The sequence below is a fragment of the Nicotiana tomentosiformis genome, chromosome 6, assembly GCF_000390325.3.
Source record: "Nicotiana tomentosiformis chromosome 6, ASM39032v3, whole genome shotgun sequence".
Taxonomy (NCBI): Eukaryota; Viridiplantae; Streptophyta; class Magnoliopsida; order Solanales; family Solanaceae; genus Nicotiana; species Nicotiana tomentosiformis.
Genome location: NC_090817.1, coordinates 2,599,419 through 2,620,436, shown reverse-complemented (window position 1 = coordinate 2,620,436; position 21,018 = coordinate 2,599,419). Strand labels below are relative to the sequence as shown.

At 35.2% G+C, this 21,018-nt stretch overlaps 3 protein-coding genes across 3 annotated transcripts; 1 reads left to right on the top strand and 2 right to left on the bottom strand.

The window, feature by feature from the left end:
- The first annotated feature begins 691 nt into the window (after positions 1 to 691).
- On the top strand, positions 692 to 3,923 carry LOC104107206 (shikimate O-hydroxycinnamoyltransferase-like). The gene is made up of 2 exons (XM_009615946.4): positions 692 to 1,418; positions 2,909 to 3,923. Exons 1-2 carry the CDS (start codon positions 1,002 to 1,004, stop codon positions 3,794 to 3,796), a joined length of 1,305 nt encoding a protein of 434 aa, XP_009614241.1. The 5' UTR covers positions 692 to 1,001; the 3' UTR covers positions 3,797 to 3,923.
- Positions 3,924 to 5,936: 2,013 nt separating this feature from the next.
- LOC138893480 (uncharacterized) lies at positions 5,937 to 8,481 on the bottom strand. Its single transcript, XM_070178097.1, has 4 exons — positions 7,424 to 8,481; positions 6,639 to 7,343; positions 6,433 to 6,551; positions 5,937 to 6,347 (listed from the first exon to the last, which is right to left on the bottom strand). The coding sequence occupies exons 1-4, from the start codon at positions 8,214 to 8,216 to the stop codon at positions 5,937 to 5,939; spliced, it is 2,028 nt and encodes a 675-aa protein (XP_070034198.1). The 5' UTR covers positions 8,217 to 8,481.
- Positions 8,482 to 9,816: 1,335 nt separating this feature from the next.
- LOC104090516 (uncharacterized) lies at positions 9,817 to 12,925 on the bottom strand. The gene is made up of 4 exons (XM_009595624.4): positions 12,115 to 12,925; positions 11,158 to 11,228; positions 10,345 to 10,855; positions 9,817 to 10,251 (listed from the first exon to the last, which is right to left on the bottom strand). Exons 1-4 carry the CDS (start codon positions 12,229 to 12,231, stop codon positions 10,060 to 10,062), a joined length of 891 nt encoding a protein of 296 aa, XP_009593919.1. The 5' UTR covers positions 12,232 to 12,925; the 3' UTR covers positions 9,817 to 10,059.
- Positions 12,926 to 21,018: the final 8,093 nt, after the last annotated feature.

Below are 21,018 nucleotides of genomic sequence, written 5' to 3'. Positions count from 1 at the left end.
GACTTTCCGAATAGCTTTTATTATATAGTAGCAATAATAGAAAAGCAACAACGCATACCATCTTTTAGGACTCCTTTGCTTTAATTTCCCGGGTAAGAAAAAATAATTTTACAGTAATTACAAAAAAAATTATAATAAATTTTGTATAACTAAAGTAATAGTAATATATTTAGTTTTACACATAGAACTCAGCAACATTATATACTTGCCTCCGTCCTAGATTTGTTTTAATTTGATTTGACACGAGTTTAAAGATGTAATAGAAGATTTTTGAATCGTCTGGTCCTAAACCAAAGATGTATATAATATATCAAAAATATTTTGTGATCTCAAACATGTCATGTCATTCTTGTAAAGAATGTCATTAAGCATAAAACAAAAATGTTGGAAATTAAAATTTATTGAATATATATAAATGTGATAATCTTTTTGAAGATTAAAAAATAAAATAAGACATAAAGGGAAAAATCTATATATGTAGTAAAAAAATTTATTTCTATTCTATTTGTGTTGTATATATTTTCAACGAAGATTCTTCATTGCATGTAACTTCGTCTTCTTCCACTCATTCCAAGTAAGTTACAATCGATTATATGAATTTTCACTAACTATATAGCTCCATTTAAACGCAAAAATAGGACCACTAGTAGGTCATCAAAATTACTAGAAGACAACAAGGCATCCATAAGAAAAATAATACATTATAATAGTGACCAATCATAATATAATGAAATATTTCGGGCTATAAATATTCCTCCTCATTGAGCCAAAGATTCATCTTCATCTCTCTTTTGTAAGGAGTCCTAGAGTCTAATATTTTTTCTCTTTGCCTTTGAAAAAATTCATACGTGGCCACCCGCTTTTCCAGAATAAGAGAAAATCTGCTGCTTACTGCTCATAGAAACATCCGATCTGTACTGTAGTCAAGTCGTTCGCTTATCTTTCTGATCTCCTTTTCTTCTTTCTATCAGATTTTTGGCTTTGTTCCAGTAAGAATTAAGATGAGGATCAATATTAAGGAATCAATAATGGTAAAACCATCAAAGCCAACTCCTTCAAAAAGACTATGGAACTCAAATTTGGATGTAATAGTGGGAAGAATTCATCTTTTGACAGTGTATTTCTACAAACCAAATGGAACTTCTCCAAATTTCTTTGATTTTAGAATTATGAAGGAGGCTTTAAGCAATGTTTTAGTTTCATTTTATCCAATGGCTGGGAGATTGGCTAAGGATAATGAAAAAGAAAGAATTGAGATAAATTGTAATGGAGAAGGGGTTCTTTTTATTGAAGCTGAAATTGATGCTATTATTGATGATTTTGGTGATTTTATTCCAAGTTTGGAGATCAAGAAGATGTTAATTCCTAATGTTGATACTTCTGGTGACATCTCTTCTTTTCCACTTGTCATATTTCAGGTACTCTATATTCTATATTACATGCCTTTTTTGAGTTATAATAATTAAATATTTTTGTTCTTTTCTCTATTTTATTTTGTCTTAGATATATAAGATTATTGGTTTCAAGATCTGCATGCTACAATTGCACAAAAAAAAAGGTGATTTTTTTTTGTTTTATTATATGTGATGGTGTTTAATTGATTGCTAAATTTAAGAAATAAAGTAGTAGTGTATATACTTTTGGCGCGTACCATATTTCGGCACATATCAAAAGTTAAAGGCGGATGTGTATTATTAATAATTGATTCAATTAAATTCAGTAATTTTAATATAAAACATCAAATTTTAAATCCATGATTTCAAAAGTACAACATATTCGAATGCTTTTGAATTGAACTCGTCAAGTTAAAATAATGGATTCGACTTTACCAAAAGCACCATTAAAATGTACGATCTTGACATATCATGACAGTTATGTCAATATATGAGCATGTTATTGAACATAAAATACAAATATTAAAGTTAAAAAGTTCTCAAACAAAAATATTTTTTTTGAACAAATTAAAAAGAAAAAAATATCATATATAATGGAATAAAGAATAACTAAATTCTCAAAATTTTCTTACCTTCTTAAGTTCTTAACTTAATGCCTTAAGGGACGTGTTTTCACTTTTCATGTTTTCTGGTTGTTTTTCAATTTATTTTGTGATCTTTTGCATAAACACAGTGAGTTAATTTAACTTGTGTCTCTTAGTTTAAAAGAAATTTATACTACCAGATTACTTTTATATGTACGTTACAATAAATAACATGTCTGGTTTTCAATATTACCTATACGTTATAATAAATAACATATTTTGTTTTCGTGATTACAAATCTCAATTTTTATGAAAGGTTGCTTATAATTATTTTTTAGGTGTAAAATTTATTTACGGCCTCTTTTTTGTTGACAGATATCACCTGTTAAATTTAATGGATTAGATTTTTCTCATTTATTTCACTTTACGTAACAGGAAATTCAACCTTTCTTTCTTCAATGTCTCATTTTTCCATTATGGGAAAAACTACCTCCAAGCTTTTCCTCTTAATTTTATGTACTATTATGTCTATTAGCCTACGTGTCTTTTTACGTTCCCTAGTTCTAGAATGGTTGTTATTTGTACTCGTCATTTTGTCAGTATTGTTCATTTCATTTTCAATGAAAAAATAATTAAACAAACCTCAAGAAAAAAAAAATCACTAATTTGGCATTAACTGCTTTAAATTAAGTTTTTATCCGGAAGTAAAAAAGGTAAAGCGTTCTCTATCAAAATATTTTTCATTTCTAAAGGTCGAACACAATACATCTGATTAAAATATATTACAACCATATCATCATATCCTCACGTGGTGAATGAATTCGAACCCGTAATGTACGTAAGTTGTGATTTTAATTTCGGGTTATCACTATGTTGTTCCCTTAGGACCATTGTTAATTAACTCTAGCTATTAATTTGATTTTTATTTAGGTAACTCGTTTCAAGTGTGGTGGAGTCTCCTTAGGGTGTGGCGTTTTCCATACATTATCTGACGGCATTTCATCCCTTCATTTCATCAACACATGGTCGGAAGTTGTCCGAGGCGTCTCCGTCGCCGTCTCGCCGTTCATCGACCGGTCCCTCCTTCATGCACGGGACCCACCAACCCCCGCTTATAAACACGTCGAGTATCATTCTCCTCCGGCCCTAAAATCATCGTCAAAAAACGTTCATGATCAAGTTAACGGTCCAAAATCTAGTACCACAACCATGTTTAAGATCACAAGTGACCAACTCACCCTACTCAAGACGAAGTCAAAACACGAGGGTAGTACATATGAAATACTCGCGGCCCATATATGGCGATGCACGTGCAAAGCACGTATCCTAGACGATGACCAATTGACAAAGTTACATGTTGCTACAGATGGTAGGTCAAGACTTTTTCCTCCTTTACCACCAGGCTACTTAGGAAATGTTGTTTTCACAGCCACACCAATTGCCAAATCTGGTGAAATTTTATCAGAGCCATTGATGAACACAGCACAAAGAATTCATAGCGCGTTAGCAAGAATGGACGACGAATACTTAAGATCAGCGATAGATTATCTCGAATTACAGACAGATTTATCTAAATTAATCCGAGGACCGACGTATTTTGCTAGTCCTAATCTTAATATTAACAGTTGGACTAGGTTGCCTGTTCATGATTCAGATTTTGGATGGGGAAAACCAATTCATATGGGACCTGCTTGTATTTTGTATGAAGGGACAGTTTACATATTGCCAAGTCCAAGTAATGACAAGAACTTGAGGTTGGCTGTGTGTTTAGATGCTGACCATATGCCACTTTTTGAGAAGTACTTGTATGAATTTTGAAAAATTCAGCCTTTGAAAAAATTTCTAGAAGAGTGGTGTGGTGCATGAATTGATGATCTTGACGATCTATGTATCGTTCCAAATTTTATCGAATGTCCTGATGGAACGGGGCATGATTATTTCTCGATGTTGGTGATTTGAAGGTTCTAATAGATTCGTACGATGATTTTGGACTTATTCGTATGTTTGGTTCAGCCTTTGAAAAAGTTCTCGAAGAATGGTACATGAATTAATGATTTATGTATCGTTCCAATTTTATCGAATAATGTCCCTGATGGAACGACGCATGATTATCTCTAAGTGTGTTGTGTGGTTGGATTAGATATGTAACTTTTATTGGGTTTTTTTGTTGTTGTTTGAGGGTTGTGGGTGAATTAAGTTGTTAGTTTTTTCAAATTCTTTCTGATGAATTGATCATGTAGTTGCTAATGTCTAAGGTTACTCCTTATGTCTTGTAATAATGCATGTTTTTCAATTGCCTCTTTGGTGTAAAAATGGAAAAAAAATGCACCATTAAACTTTGAGATGTTGATAAAGCAAACATAAAATAAGATATGCAAAAGAAAAGGAAAAAGAACATGTATATAGTTGTGTTGTAGTCTTGTAGAATTCTTCAATCAAATACTTACTACAACCCAAAGGAGTTTGAGTATGAATAGTGTTAGCAAATATTTACTCAAATATAGTCAAACATCTCTATAATAACCTCGTTTGCTCCAATATTTTTTGGTTGCTATAGTGAAGTATTATTATATAGGATATATATTATAACATAATAATCAGCTCCGAAAAAAACATAGCTTTTAGGGTGTGTTTGGTATGAAGGAAAATATTTTTTGAATTTTGTTTTTCAATTTTCTTATGTTTGGTTGGCTTAAATGATTTGGAAAACATTTTTCCAAAACTAGTTTTACCTTCTCGCTCTATTCCCCATCCCCATCCCCACCAACCCAACCAACACCCCACCTACCCACTCTACCTCACCCTAAATAAAAATATTATTAATATTAATTTACTTTCATGTTATAGATATATATTTTTTTTTTTTATTTCAACAAATGAGTATTTTCTTTTCATGATATAAAAAAGTATTTTTTTTTTATTTTAACAAAAAAAAAATACTTTCTTTTCATGATATAAAAAAAATATTTTCTTTCATTTCAACAAAATAAGAAAAAAAAATTCATGATGTAGAAAAAATATTTTCTTTTATTTCACTAAAATGATTACTTTATTTTCATATTTTAGAAAGAATGCTTTCTTTTTCAACGTTGTTTTGCATAAAAAAAAGAAGTAAAGCAGCACCTGAAATATGAACATGAAACTTCATGGTCTTCCTCCTACTTCATTGACCATAGGGCTACAACACCCTTGGGTGCCACTTAGTTATCCGATATACAAGGTAAGAGCCAGGTTCTAAAAAATTTCAAACTTACATCTTGCTCATAAGAAGCTGAAAATACATCATTGGACTCCAATCACAGCATAATGTATATCACAAGAATCATTCTCATAAGTACTTGTCCTTTCAAACACCATCTAAAACCCAGGTAAATAAGTGAAGTATATGCACTTCTTGTCTATAGGAGCAACTGAAAAACAGCCTTGACAATTGGCCAATATCATTTCAATAAAAAGAGCTCTTCATTTTCTTTTCAGCTTCCAAAAAACAAGCTCTTCCATTAGAGTAGGATTGCTTCTGGATAATTGAAAAATATTCATCAGATAATACCATCTTAGGCCCTACAAGGGGAGCCTTGGTGTAACTGGTAAAGTTGCCGCCATGTAATCAGGAGGTCACGGATTCGAACAGTGGAAACAGACTCTTGCAAAAATGTAGGATAAGGCTGCGTATAATAGACTCCTTGTAGTCCAACCTTTCCCCAGACCCCGCGCTTAGCAGTGTTTTGGATAGCGTGCGGCGACAAATAGCGACGAGGGCCCGCTTCACTGAGGCGAGAGGCGCGCAGCGAAGCACTCGCCTTTTTTATGTGAAGCGACAATTTATACAAAAACATAAAATATTAGATACATATAACTAAAAACTCAATAACAATAATATATTAATAAATATATCATTCAAAAATTGACTCATAGTAGATTCATAAACTAAAGTCTAATAGTCTAAAACAAGCAACGTCTATTCTTCTTCAAGATTTTCAAATTCTACAACTTCATGAATGTTAGCATTATATTGGCTATCATCTTCTTCATCCTCGGAGTTTTCATCAATTAGGGACCGGCTTGAACTTGCTACTCCCTTTCCCTTGTAACTTGAAGAACTCCCTCTAAGACCATAGATATTCTCCTCAACTCCAACCGCCATAGAAACAGTACCCCAATCAAGATCATCTCCTTCATACACTTGTTCATCTTCATGATTTTCCGGGGCTCCAGTTAACCATTCATTTGCCTCGTCAATGTTGTCCAACAAAATTGGATCAATGGTATCACGAGCTTCATATCGTCGCCTCAATGTTCTATTGTATTTAATATACACTAGATCATTGAGACGCGATAGCTCAAGCCTATTCCTTTTCTTGGAGTGAATCTGCGCATAAGTTGTTTAGATTAATTAATCGATACTAATAATAATACAATATAAAATATATTAATATAATAAATCTACTTCTTACATGCTCAAATACGCTCCAATTTCTCTCGCATCCAGACGCACTACAAGTTAGGCTTAGTACTTTGATGGCAAACTTTTGCAAGTTTGGAGTTTGATGTCCAAATTGCTTCCACCATTCAACTATAGAAAAATATTTTAAAAGTTAATAAGTATAAATCAAATAAATTAATTTAAAGTTATAAGGATATCTATATTAAAGTTAGTTACCTGACGACCTTATGTCTCTGGCTCTAATGGCCGCTTGTAAACCAAATAGGCCCTCTGCTTGTGAGTACCTACCAAACTCCTCCCCTATTTGATCTATCGTCGCTGAATTAGGGATCAACTTCTCAAGACATGCATGGTATCCAATCCACACCTCTGAAGCCAAAGTTTCATCTCTAGTGTTCTTGTAAAATAATCCCGGGTTCAGAAGATGGTCTGCTGCATGCAAAGGTCGATGGAGTTGATTCTCCCACCTGATATCAATTATCTCAAAAACTTTCTCATATTTTCTAACATCTCCCTCAAATGACGCTGCAATAGTCTCTTTGGCTCTATCCATAGCCTCATAAAGATAGCCCATTGGTGGTTTTCTCTCCCCATCCACCATACGAAGTACCTTAATCAAAGGACCACCAACTTTAAGAGCCTGAACGACGTCATTCCAGAATGATGGAGAAATAAGAACTTTGGCAGCTTCTTTTCCCGCAACTTCCTTTGCATATCTATTATCTTTCCATTCATTTGAAAGAACTAGCTTTCTCAATTTTTTCTTTTGCAAGTAAAAACTATGCAAAGTTAAGAAAGCCGTTGCAAATCTAGTCTTGGCCGGTCTCACCAAATTTCTTTCATTTGTGAATTTCCTCATCAAATTCAACAACAACGGCCTCTGACTGATGTAAGAATATACCCTGACGGCCTTAGTGAAAACTGTAAAAGTAACAATAACAATTTTATAGTTAATACTTAATAGGATAGGACATAAGTATAAATAACTATATTAAAGTTACCTGAAGCATATGGGTTTTCCTTGAATATGTCACCAAACATCAAGTTGATACAATGGGCAGCACATGGAGTCCAATAAATGTGTGGATACATAGCTTCCATCATCCTACCCGCACTAACATTCTCACTAGCATTATCTGTAACAATTTGTACAACATTTTTCTTTCCAATTTTATCAATAGTCTTTCTAAACAAGCTGTACATTTTGCTTCCATCCGTAGAAGAGTTGCTAGCATCGTGAGATTCAAGAAAAACACTCCCTCTTGGAGAGTTCACCAACACATTTATGATCATTTTTCCATTCCGTGCTGTCCATTTATCCATCATAATGGAACATCCAAACTTGTTCCATTCCACTTTATGCTCCTCAATAATTTGGTCTATCTTCTTCACCTCTTTTTTAAGATGAGTTACTCTAACTTCATGATAGCTAGGAGGCTTCATTCCTGGGCCATATTGTCCTACAGCTTCAATGAATTTATCAAAAGTTTTGTAGTTAACACAGTTGAAAGGAAGCCCTGCATCATACATCCATGCTGCAAAGGCACTTGCGGCGCGGTCTCTCAAAATCTTCTTGGCTTCTAAACCTAAACCTTCTTCACCTTTTCCCTTTTCTTGTTGTTTTGCCAAGAAATAAAGATTGAGAGGACCTTTTGTCACTGTACGTGCCGTCGTGGATGACCCACTAGAACTATTTGAAGATATCTTATGAGTTTTTAGGGGAGGTCTCATTTCACCATCTTCATCCATTTCATCATCTTCATCAATTAGATTCACCGATGCTTCAAAATTCATTTGAGTTCTTGTCACATTTTTCTTATCAACAAACGCTTTTACTTCCTCCCTAACCTCGAGCGGACAAAGGGGACATTGTACTACATTTTTAAATCCACCTATCAAATGTTGCTTGTGACGAGTTATCCCACCATTATATATTTTTTCACAAAACACACATTTAATTGCGGATCTTGATGAGCCTTGTATAGCATAATTCTAAGCTATATCATTTCGTTTATTACTATCGGATGACATTTCAACGATGTTTTATTGAAAAAAAAATTATCATGTCAATATGCAATTAATTCTACTCTATAAGAGACTATTAAGTCAATAATTGAAAAAAAAAAAAAAAAGGGCCTGAAAGAAACAGAAAGTTTGTTAAGAGAAGAAGCAACCTCTATTATTTTGCAAAAACAGGGCTTCGAAACAACCTCTGTAATTTTGCAAAAACAGAGCTTCAAAACCTCTGTTATTTTGCCAAAACAGAACCAAAAAAAAATAGAGCACAAAAACAGACCTCTCTTTCTGTTAAGAGAAGAAGAAACCTCTATATTTTGCTCGAAAAATAGAGCAGAAAACAGACCTCTGTTTCTGTTCTTTTCGACAAAAAACTGAGGAAAAAAAATAGAAAGAAAGAAGAAGAAGAAGGAGAAAGGAGAAAGAAGAAAGAAGAAAGGAGAAGAAGAAACCTCTGTATTTTGCTCGAAAAATAGAGCAGAAAACAGACCTCTGTTTCTGTTCTTTTCGACAAAAAACAGAGGAAAAAAAATAGAAAGAAGAAGAAGAAAGGAGAAAGGAGAAAGAAGAAAGAAGAAAGGAGAAGAAGAAACCTCTGTATTTTGCTCGAAAAATAGAGCAGAAAACAGACCTCTGTTTCTGTTCTTTTCGACAAAAAACAGAGGAAAAAAATAGAAAGAAGAAGAAGAAGAAAGAAGAAAGAAGAAAGGAGAAGAAGCATACCTGGACTTTCAATGGCTGGAACCTCAAGCTTCTGAAAGAAGAAGACTTGATGGCTCGCGAGTTCAGAACGTCAAAGTCTCAAAGAAGCTCTGTTGTTTTGTTCAAGTTGAAGAAGATATGTTGTCAAGCCCTAATCACGACCCTTTTTGTTGAGTCTTTGCTTTTTTTCTTCTTTTTTAAAAAAAAAAAACAAAAGGCGACGCTATGGTCGCTTCTCGCGACACTGTCGCCTCTCGCCATGCAGGCAGAGGCGAGCGCTATTTCGAAACACAACGCAACAGAGGCTCTGTGGCGACACTGTCTCGCCTCGCCTCACGCTATTAGCGCTGAGGCGAGCGCTATTTATAACACTGGCGCTTAGCGGGAGCTTAGTACACCAGGCTGCCCTTTACTACCATCTTAGGCGCTCAAATTCATCTACCTCACATCCCATTCTCCTTTTCCTGCACCAGGTGGTATCAGAACTAATCTCAAGGAACCTGTTTGAAGAGCTCGTCTCGACGATGATGAGAATCCAAAAAGAACTTAGTAAACTATTCCAGGTAGCAGAAGTGGAGAAAGAATAACAAAGTACACCTAAGTTTGAGTTCCCATGTCATCAATATGGAATCCAACAAACAGAGAAAACCAAATCCCTTGCTTGTACAGAAAACTGCTGAAGAACATATGATATTTTATGTAGAGAACGAATTATACTGATTATATCTCGTTGCTCGCAATCAACATATAGTGTGTGCACGTATTACATGTATAAGAACTTCCTTTACACAAAAAAAGGAAAAGCATAAGCCTACATGTCAACAGAACAATTGACCTAGTAATGCTAGTTCAAGTTCAACAATGCTCAGTGCTCGATCAAACTTTTCTTACCACGTTTAACTGAATAGTTAAAGACAGGTCAAACCCTCAAAGCAACAGGGTCTTGCCATGATAATTTTCGCTTTCCCACCTGAGAAGTGCCTTCTCCAACATTTCTGCAAATCAATAACTTCAAATCATTGTGCTGATCATCATTGGGGTTTCGAATAATTCTCCTTGACTCCTCAAACTGCACCTGCTCAAAATTTTCTTGTGTTTCCTCTTCCCCCATCTGTAAAATTAGAAAGTCTAGAGGTAAATGATGTAAGACGTATAACTCACAAAATAAATGAGAAGTGTACTAGATGTTTATTTTGATACTTACCGAGATTTCATTCAAATCGAAGACTGGAGCACGAGTAGGCAATGCAGCTTCTTTGCCACTATGATCAGTTTCCTGATTTAAATCAAAAGCAGGTGTGCTGCTCCTCCATAAGACAGCACTGTTCGCTATGTATAATCTCTCGTTCTGCTTCAAATCAACAGCTAAAGCTCCTTTTCGGGGTGGAACATCCTTTCCACTATATACTCTTGCTTTAGGGTTCAAACCTAAAACTGCATTATGCCAAACATCATCTTTTCCATCGCCTAATTTGTGCTTTTGCCTCACGTGAATATCAGGTGTCTTCTTGGAAGCGACCTGTATCCTTCCGTTCTGTTTCGGGCCAGGAAGTGGGGTCAGTTTGTTTAGCTTGGCCTCCTTTTTGCTGTAGACTTTATCCTTCAACCTGTTTTTGCCGTAAATTTCTGGATTTGGCATTGGTACTAGCCGATGCCCTTGTGGACGACTTAAGGACTTCAACTGCAATAGATACACGCGCCTCTGGCGTAAGAAACTGCACAATTATGCGGAGAAAAACTGCACTTAGATTCAAATACAAGAAAAGAAACTCAAGCGTTTTGAAAAACACTGGAATCAGCATATACATTATCAATTGAATGAATACTAAGATGCTGAAGATAATAGCTCTTAACATAATTACCAGCAGAATTCTTTTTCCTTAATTATATTATCCAAGATTATATAGTTTCGAAGACTAAGGCCGAAATACTGAATTCAAGAAAATCTTTACTTAAATTAAATGAAACTATATCAAGTAAATATGAAAACGTTTTTTATAAAGTTAAACAAACTTACCGAATTTCAGCTAGTAATCTTAGTTTCCTCAGTTTTGAATCCTCCAATTTGTGCCTCATGCCATCAGTTTCCTGTATATTGTAGGTTACATGTAAAGCAAACTGATTAATCACAAATACACATTACTTTTATTTTACTCAATTCCAAAATCTAAAACAGCTTTCTATCATCTTGCAGTTCAAAGTATAGCATGACTATAATGGAAACAAGCTAAGAATTGTTGTCCCAAGGCATTTACTCTAGTGGTAACACTGCAGAGCATGATGTGTGGGTTAGACGCATGTTACTAATTCGAATCCCACCATACACAAAAGCTTGTATTTAAGTGGGTGTGAGAGTTAGGCGCATGTCTCGGGTCCGAATCCTACCATAGAAAATTGTTGCCCCGAGCACTTTGGTCTAGTAGTGTGATGTGTGAGTTAGATGCACGTCACGGGTTTGAATCCTACCATAGACAAAAACTCGTATTTAAGTGTGTGCGTGTGAGTTGGGCACACGTGGGTTTGAATCCTACCACAGACAAAAGCTCGTATTTAAGCGGTGAAGGGCCGAGGGACGCCCTAATCTATCCAGATTCACCAGACCTCTTGGACATCGGAATTTCTGATTACAAAAAGAAGCTAAAACTTGTTCTAGAGAGAACTCCTAATAACTTCTGAGGACAAAAGCACAAATAGATTTAACCAATGGAGACACTAAATCATGGCAAAAGCCTCAATAAGGGAGAGCTAAAAGGGTAACTTTTATCCAAAAATTGAACAAAGAGACAGCAAATAACAACTCTATGGATCATTAACATGATACAGATCAAACACCAAACATGTTCCTACAACAAAAGTCATCAAATTTCTAACAAGCACGGGAAAAAACACACACCAAAAATCACTAATAAAAGAAAAGGCACAGATCTTCAAAACAAAAGTATCAAACAACCCCAAGAAAATATTATTTTTTTACCTTGTGGAGCTCTTGATAGTCCTGAAATAGTGTCTGATGCTTCAACCTAGCCTTTGTGTCTTCAAAAACACCATAAGATGATGATTCTAAAGACACCCTTTTCATTTTCTTAGACATCAGATCACAAAAAGATCAGATCTTGGAAAATATGAAGAAGAGGCAAGGCGGGCGGCGGCAGAAGAGAGAGAAAAGAGAGGAAACAATAATAATACAACAAATAAAAGGAGTAGTAATAAGGAAAGAAAGGAAAAGAGAGAGGTGGTAAGAAGGTTCTTGACAAAGAAAGACAAACCCCAAAAAGCCCACATAAATGGAGAAGAAAAATATAGTAGTAATACATTGCTGTTTTTGTTTTTAGAGTGTGTGAAGTGATGAAAGATTGGATCTTTTTAGGGGTGTTGCAGAAGGGTATTTATGGAAAGATTGTGTCTTTATGGTTAAATGGTGTGTATATGAGGTGGGTTTTTAGTTAACAGGACATATGAATACTTCTCCTCTTTGGTTATATAAATTTTGGTCCAGCTGGGCCATTACAGAGAAGAAAAAAGAGTTGATTTTTGAGTTGATTTTTGGTGGGCGGGTGTGTTTTCTTCTTACATCTTCCTTTGTGACCTCTGCTGAAGATAGGAACAAGGAAAAGGATAAATATACATTTAATACAGACATAGTACTAATATATAGTTATTATAAAACTTATTGCAGACATACACAGAAAAAAGAAGAAAAGGGCAAGTGTGATGACTCAATGATATGGTTTTTTGGAGAGAGAAAGAGGGTATTTTTCTAAAGAGAGAGAGAAAAGGACTGTGTGTGTAGCCATGAATTTTTCTGAAAAAAGGAAAGAGAAAAAAGAGAAATTTTGCAGTTGTTGGTAGTGCATTGTTTTTAGGCTTTGGGGTTGCTGTTTTGATGGTGATGGGGTTTTTCATATTATTATATTGAGACCTCCTTATGTGAAAGTACTATTTTGACCTTACCTTTTAGAGTCCTCTTCATAATTTTTTTGAACTCTTTCAGGTTTCAAGATTTATCAATTATTATCACTAGCCGTTGGAAACCATGCTTGTGAAGATTTCTTAATTTAGTCAGCCATTAAAATTGTAAGTATTATTGCAGCCTAAGCTAGTGATTGTCCTACATTATTGAGGCTGTTTCAACATATGCTGATAGGAATTAAGGACAGTATTGTTCTCTTAATCAAAAAATTTAAGGTTCTAGTCTTAATACGAAGCACTTTGTTTACAAGAATTTTATATAATATGAATCTGAATTTGTTAGGATAGTAAATTTTTGATGTGGAGTGATTAAGAAAATATATGCAGATTGGGGAAGAATCTATTCTATACCTAACTTCTGTTATACATATTGTGTGACACCATTCATAGCCCCTACCTGTCTTAGATCTCAGAATCACTGCTCTGCCAAGAGATGTCAATTCTTTTACCAGATGATCCGATCTATATTTTGAAGCGGAATAGATTATTAGTTACATTCCTAAATTATTCGTGGTCTTAATTACCCCCGAACTTAGCTTTTTGAGAGTCATGAACCCCTGGACGCTGACGTGGCAAAGAGTGTGAGCACACTCTTTTAAGCGCGTAAGAGTGAAGAAAAATTAAAAAATCAGCTTCTAAATAAGTTATTTTTTAACTTTTAATTGTCATATATCATATATAATGATTTATTTGTTACAAATATGTATATCTTCTTGCTTCATCTTAACATACAATGTGGACTTTACTTTAATTTTTATTCTTTTTAATTTCTTCTAATATATAATGTCTATTTGTTCCAAGTGCATTTTTTTTTGGCCGAATTTGTGTGGGAACTCCATCATTTTAGCCAAATAAAAAACTTCTAGCAAAAATAATGGAGTACCATTTGTGTATATTTCCTGTTTTTCTTCTTTATATATAATTTCTATTTATTTTAATTGTGTATTTTTATTTTTGAGTCAGATCAATAAAAAACAATTGGCTACAGCTCCATTATTTTTTACCAAATAAAAAAAGTATAACCAAAATAATGAACTTGCAATTGGACAATCTTTTTATTTATTCTTTTGATGCATTGACTATTTATTTTAACTATGTATTTTTACTTTTTCCCGTAAAATCTATATATATATATATATATATATATATATATATATATATATATATATAGCGCACCATAATTTAGAGCTATATAAAAAATTATAGCCAAAATAATAAAGTTCAAACTACGTATTTTTTTATAACTTTTTAGATGTCTTGACTATTTATTTCAATTGTATAAATATTTATTTTCAGGTCAAATTCAAAAAAGAATAACTAAAACTGTAGTTCTAGCCAAGTTTTATTATAAATTTTATTCGAAAAAAATTATCTAAAAAAGTAACATACTTAAAAAGGTAAAATATATATTTTATTTTTCAAAAACAAATGCCACATTGACAAAAAAAATTCACGTGGAAGACGAGTGCATGCCACTTTCCTAGGATGAGATCGTCCAAGGGGGTAACAACTATCAAAAAACCAAGTATAGGGGGGTAATTAAAATCATAGACAGTTCAAGAATGTAACCAATAATGCGTGTCAAGTTTAGGGGGGGTGAAGGTAACGTATTTTGAATGCACAAAAGGTAAAATTTTGATTTCACCTTTATTCAAAAGTGGGGTATATGTTATAAGAAAAATCAAATTATGGTGGATGCCTATCTTCCTCCATGATTTTCCTCTCAAATGCTTAATGACATATTCAATGACCTATTTCTTCATTTTTCATGCTTATATAAAAGCATTGTAATAGATGGAAAGAACACACAATTGAAGAAGAAATAAAATCTTTTCCTTCTCTCTATCTCCATTTCTTGTTCATGATTTACTAAATTGCTTTTATTTCATAACACGTTATCAGCACGAGACTCTACCGTCTCAAGAAGCTCTTAGAGAAGACTAATGTATATTTTAATTATGACTGATATTATGAAAAGAAAGTGTGTTGCCCTTAAAATTTCGGGCAAGAACTATATGACATAGGTGTTGGATGCTTAAATCCATTTAGATGCAATGGGTCTTGGAGATGCCATTAAAGATAGAAATAAAGCATCTACCCAAGACTGTGCCCTTGATTTTCTTGCGCCATCACCTTGATGAAGGGTTGAAAATAGAATATCTCACAGTCAAGGATTCACTTATTTTATGGAATGGCTTAAAGGAAAGATATGACAACTTAAAGTTGTTCACTCTTCCACAAGCACGATATGATTAGGCCCATCTGAGGCTCCAAAACTTTAAGTCTGTTTCTGAATATAATTTTGCGATGTTCAGAATTACTTCTAAATTGAAACTCTGTGGAGATAGTATACGTGACTATGATATGCTTGAAAAACAATATTCACAATGTTTCATGCCTCCAATATGGTTTTGCAATAGTAGTACCAAGAGAAAGGTTTCAAAAAGTACTCTGAGTTGATTCCTCTTCTCCTTGTGGCTGAACGAAACAATGACTTGCTCATGAGAAATCACGATAATCGACCCATTGGGTCTACACCATTGCCCGACATGAATGAGATGTGTTCCCATTATGATAAGCGTGGAAAAGGTCGTGGCCCCTGTTCGTGGTCATAGCCGTGGCCAAGCAATATTCTTCTTTTCTTATGTGCTAATATTATATTATTCCACTTAACATAGAAAATTAGTACCAAACAAATTGTAATGACCCAACCGGTCATTTTAACTTTTAGAAACCCATTTCCTAAAATAAAACTCTCCGAACATGCTTTTATTAATTTATGACTCGCGGGAATGGTTGGTTCGGGATTTGGAAGTGTGTGAGTTGAAATCGGAACACTTGGTTCCTTAAGTTAGCTTTAAATGGACAAGTTTGAGTTCAGTCAATATTTTGAGAAAACGACCCCGAAATCGGGATTTGGCGGTTCCAATAGGTTCGTATGATGATTTTGGACTTGGGCGTATGTCCGAATCGGATTTTGGATAACCCGAGAGCGTGCTTAATAGTAAAAATTAACTATTTGAAGGTTTAAAATTCTTTAAATTTGGTTTGGAGTAGATTTTTGAGTAATGTCCGTTTGGAATTCCAAGTTTGGGAATAGTTCTGTATAGTGATTTAAGACTTGCACTCAAAATTTTGTGTCATTCCGAGTAGTTTAAGTATATTTCGGCGCATTGGAAGTAAATTGAAGAACTTGAAATTCTTAAGTTTGAATCAATTTTGTTTGAGGTGTGATTCATAGATTTGATGTTGTTTTACATGTTTCGTGAGTTCAAGCGAGTCCGTTTTATGATTTCAAACTTGTTGGTATGTTCGGGCGAGGTCCTGGAAGCCTCGAGTGTCAACCGGACGAGGCTCGGACCAAGTTGGAAGTTGGGAACCAAAACTGAAGCTCCCAGCTACTATCAGAATTGCACATGCGCTTGGCCAGCCGCAGGTGCGACACTCGCAGGTGCGGCAGTAGCTCGCAGGAGCAAACCTCACAGATGCGAGTTTTTGTGCGCAGAAGCGAAAAAGGGAAGGGGGTAATCGACCGCATATGCGGATGATTTGTGCACCTGCGAACGCGTAGGTGCGAAGCTATGTGTGCAAATGCGACCTTGGCCCAGACGAGTGGATGTCGCACCTGCGAGGAATTTCTGCAGGTGCGAAAATGACTGTTGGGCAGAATGTGTTAAAAATCGGGGCTCGGTCATTTTTAGCCCATTTTTTTCCATTCTTGAGCGATTTTGGAGCTTTTGAGATGAGATTTCAACTAACAACTTGGAGGTAAGTTAATTCTACACCCCTTGAGTTAAACACATAGATTATAAGTAGATTATAACTAGTAAATCTTAGAAATCAAAAATTTAGATGAAAAACCTAGATTTTTATAAAAGTGAGATTTTAACCACGAAAATAGTTATGGAATTGGGTAGAAATTATATATTTAAGTTCTTGAGATTATGGGTAACGTTTCCATCCAAATATTTCCAGAATCCGAGCACGTGGGCCCGGGGTGAATTTTAGAAATTTTACCATTTTGGATAGGGTAATTTATTTAATAGATGAATTTCGAATTATTGAACATATATTAATTATTTTATATAACTTTTGGATAGTTTCGGATTTTTCGGCATCGAATCGAGAATTTTACGCGACGTGGCAATCGGAAAGTGGACTTTGAAACGAGGTAAGTCACTTGTCTAATCTTTTGAGGGGGAAATTACCCCATAGGGATTAAATTGAATAATTGTTGCTAATTGCGGGGGCTACGTACGCACGAGGTAATGAGAGTCCGTGTGTAGCTACTATTAATGCTAAAGTTCGGGTAGTTTAGGACTCAAAGCATGAATTACTTGTGTAAATTGTATTCTTTGTTTAATTAATATTAATTGATATATATATATATATATATATATATATATATATATATATGAATATATTGTGAATTGTTAGATAAAGATATTAAAGGATGGAAATCTCATATGCTCGGTTTTTTGTTTAAATTAATTAATTGTTAAAAGAAATTGTTCTCCCTCCCAAATTTATCTTATAAATAATATACTCTTCTTCCGGAGGTACATAAGAAAATGTCCTCCTTTCTTGTGGAGCGGGTCGAACGCCTCGGTAGGATAGATTCATCTATGGATCGCACTGCACGTCCCTCGGCAGTGTACACGACATTCTGGATCGGACTGTACGTCTTCGGCAGAAATCGTGCTTAATAATAATAATTACACGATACTTTAATAGTTATTTCAAGCTTGCAAAGCTAATTGATAAATTGGAGAATCCTTGAAATCTAATGAATTATTATTCCTGCTTGTTAAGGAATTAATTATTATTCATGTAAATGATATTTAATTGATAAATTGAAAATTATTTGAATTGAAGGAGTTTAATTAATATATTGAGAATTGTTACATTTGAAGGAATTTGATTATTCCTGCTGGTTAAATAAATTATTGTAAATTATGTGAATCATGTTAATTTAGATATTCTAATTGTATTTCAGTTATTATTATTGACCCATAATGAGTGTCAAAGTCGGTCATCTCGTCTATACCACTTCGAGATTAGGCTTGATACTTACTGGGTACACGTTGTTTACATACTCATACTACACTTGCTGCAATTTTTGTGCAGGACCTGAGGCAAGTACTAGTGGGGGACCTATCGTCTTACACCCACGTTATCCAGGGGCATAGTGGTGAACTGCCTTTCCGAGCCGTTCTACAACTACTAGTATCTCTCCTTGTATTTTCCATTCTGTCTATTTTTATTTCAGACAGTATTTGAGGCTTTGTATAATCTACTAGATGCTCATAGACTTGTGACACCAGGTCTTGACACACACATTGGTAGCATTTGGTGTTTTATTATTTTCTTGGTTTTAAATTTTATCAATATATGCTTAATTTATTAAATTGGCTTGCCTAGTCGTAGTGTTGGGCGCCATCACGACCTATCGGTGAAATTGGGTCGTGACACAAATGTTGGATTTTTTATGTCAATATGACTTAATTATTTATAGTACCAACAGTATCAATGTCGCACTTTATTAAACAATCAGTCTGTAAGCCTAGTAATCTGAGTTCTAATAAAGCGTCATTAACCTTTTCTTGAATAAGGATGTCAATTAAGAGGTTACATGTATAACTTTGACCATTTTTATTTAGCATATTTTCGGTAATCTTTTTGTTACTTAACCATTGTATAATATATTATTTATGGTAACTCGTTAATATGGCTACAATATTTCGTCATTTTGTTTATTATATATCTTATGAACGTTGGTCCTGTTTTAAATGTTTATACAGTTTATTATCTACTTTTGTGTTTAGTTACCTTTATTTGCACACTCGTTGTTTCATGTCTATTAATTTGACTTAAGTTTTTCGTGTTTTTAAATCATATGACAACCAAAAAATAATTGCATTATTTTTAACTATGGAATTGTTTGTGTCATAATCAGAGTTTGCTAGAAATTGCATTAAAAGTCACTATTAAATCATTGGTTTAACTTTATTTTATTTTTTCTTTTCTCTGAAAATACTAATATTTATTCATATACTTCTTTTTGTATGTCAAACCATGGGAAGCGAATATGGATATCTCTCAAAGCAAACTTGGATCAAAGTTCAAAATTGTAAAAATATTTGCTTAATTGATTCATGTACGACACATACAATATTCAAAGAGAAGAAATATTTCTCTCATTTAAGTATGTATATGTCACGACCCAATTTTCCCTTTGTTTGGGTATCGTGATGGCACCTAGTCTTAAGGACTGGGTAAGCCTAACAATAATTAAAACAACAATATTATTTAAATAGAATCTCTTACAATTTCCAAAATCGGTAGTACAAGTCATAAGCTCTACAGAGTGTTTGCTTGAAAACTTCTAAATACAACTGTTCAGAAATAAGAATAAACAGTGCAAAACGAAAAGTTGAAGGTGTCTAGTTTCGTAACTTTCAAAATGAATAGAAACAAACGATAGACACGGGCTACCACTCATAGAGTCTCCCAACATGGTTAAACACCTAAACATAATACTAAGTCATGAACTCACCCATAGGTGGGACAACAAGTAGGGGAACTCGCCCCGATAAGTAGGACCGAATCAAAATATGAATGGTGCCCCTCTATAACAAATTAAAAGAATACATGTATGACCTCATCTAGCGCAGTGGCCTCAAGCATACTATATGAAACACATCAACGGGTCAGGCCTTCCCCTCTTGAGCGCCCTCTACTTGCTTGAATACCTTGTTGTGACACACCTATCCGGAGTCTAGGACAATCTTTCACCATGTGGCTGGTATATCCATACTCGAAGCAACCTCTCTGCTGATGTGGTTGTGGGAACTGTGCGGTACGGGTACTTTGAGACCCATGAGCACCTGAAAAACTGTGCGAAGCCTGAAGTGCAAACTGAACTGGCTGACCCACAAAACCTCTACCATGTCGTACCCTGCCACCAAAATAAGGACCAGTAGATCTCTCCGGTCTACGAGGCCTCCTCACCTTCCTGTCCTCTCTCTCCTGATCTCGCTTGTACTCTCTCTCATATCCTCGCATGTCTTCTCTCTCCTGGCCCCACATGCCCTCTACATGGCGGGTGATCCCTACTACCTGCTAAAACAAAACATCTAACTCTAACGCCCAAGCCATGTTGAACCGAATATCATGCTTGAGTCCCTCAATGAATCTGCGGACACGCTCTCTAACTGTGGCGACCAAAGCAGGTGCATGCCTTGCCAAATCATTGAATCTCACGGCATACTCTGACACTGACATAATGCCTTAGCGCAGCTGCTCAAACTCCGCGCCCCATGCATCTTGAAGGGTCTGAGGTACAAACTCTCTCAGGAACATATTTGAAAACTGAACCCACGTAAGTAAAGTTAAATCAACAGGGCTAACCAACTCATATGCCCGCCACCACTAGTAAGCCGCTCCCCTGAGCTGGAACATAGTAAAAACAACCCCCCTCGTTTCCACAATACCCATAGTATGGAGAATACGGTGACACTCTTCCAGAAAACCTTGTGCACTCTATGAAGCCAAACCACTGAATGTAGGAGGGTCATATTTCTTGAACCTTGCAAGTCTAAGTTGCTCATCCTCAGATGTTGCTGCCCTGACCACGAGCTGAACTGGAACCGCAGGCTGTGTCACCATGACATATAGAACCTGACCAACATGAACTCGCTACTCTAGGGCGTGGGTGGCGGGAGTCTGGGTTCCTCCCCCGGTCTGTGAAGTAGCTGGTGCAACCAGAATCAACCCCGCCTGAGCCAATGTACCAAACATGCTCAGGAACTGTGCTAAGGTCTCCTGAAGTCTGGGGGTAATAACAGGCACCTCCGGTACCTGCTCCCTAACTGGAAATACTGACGGCTCCTCAATTGCTGCTCTGGTA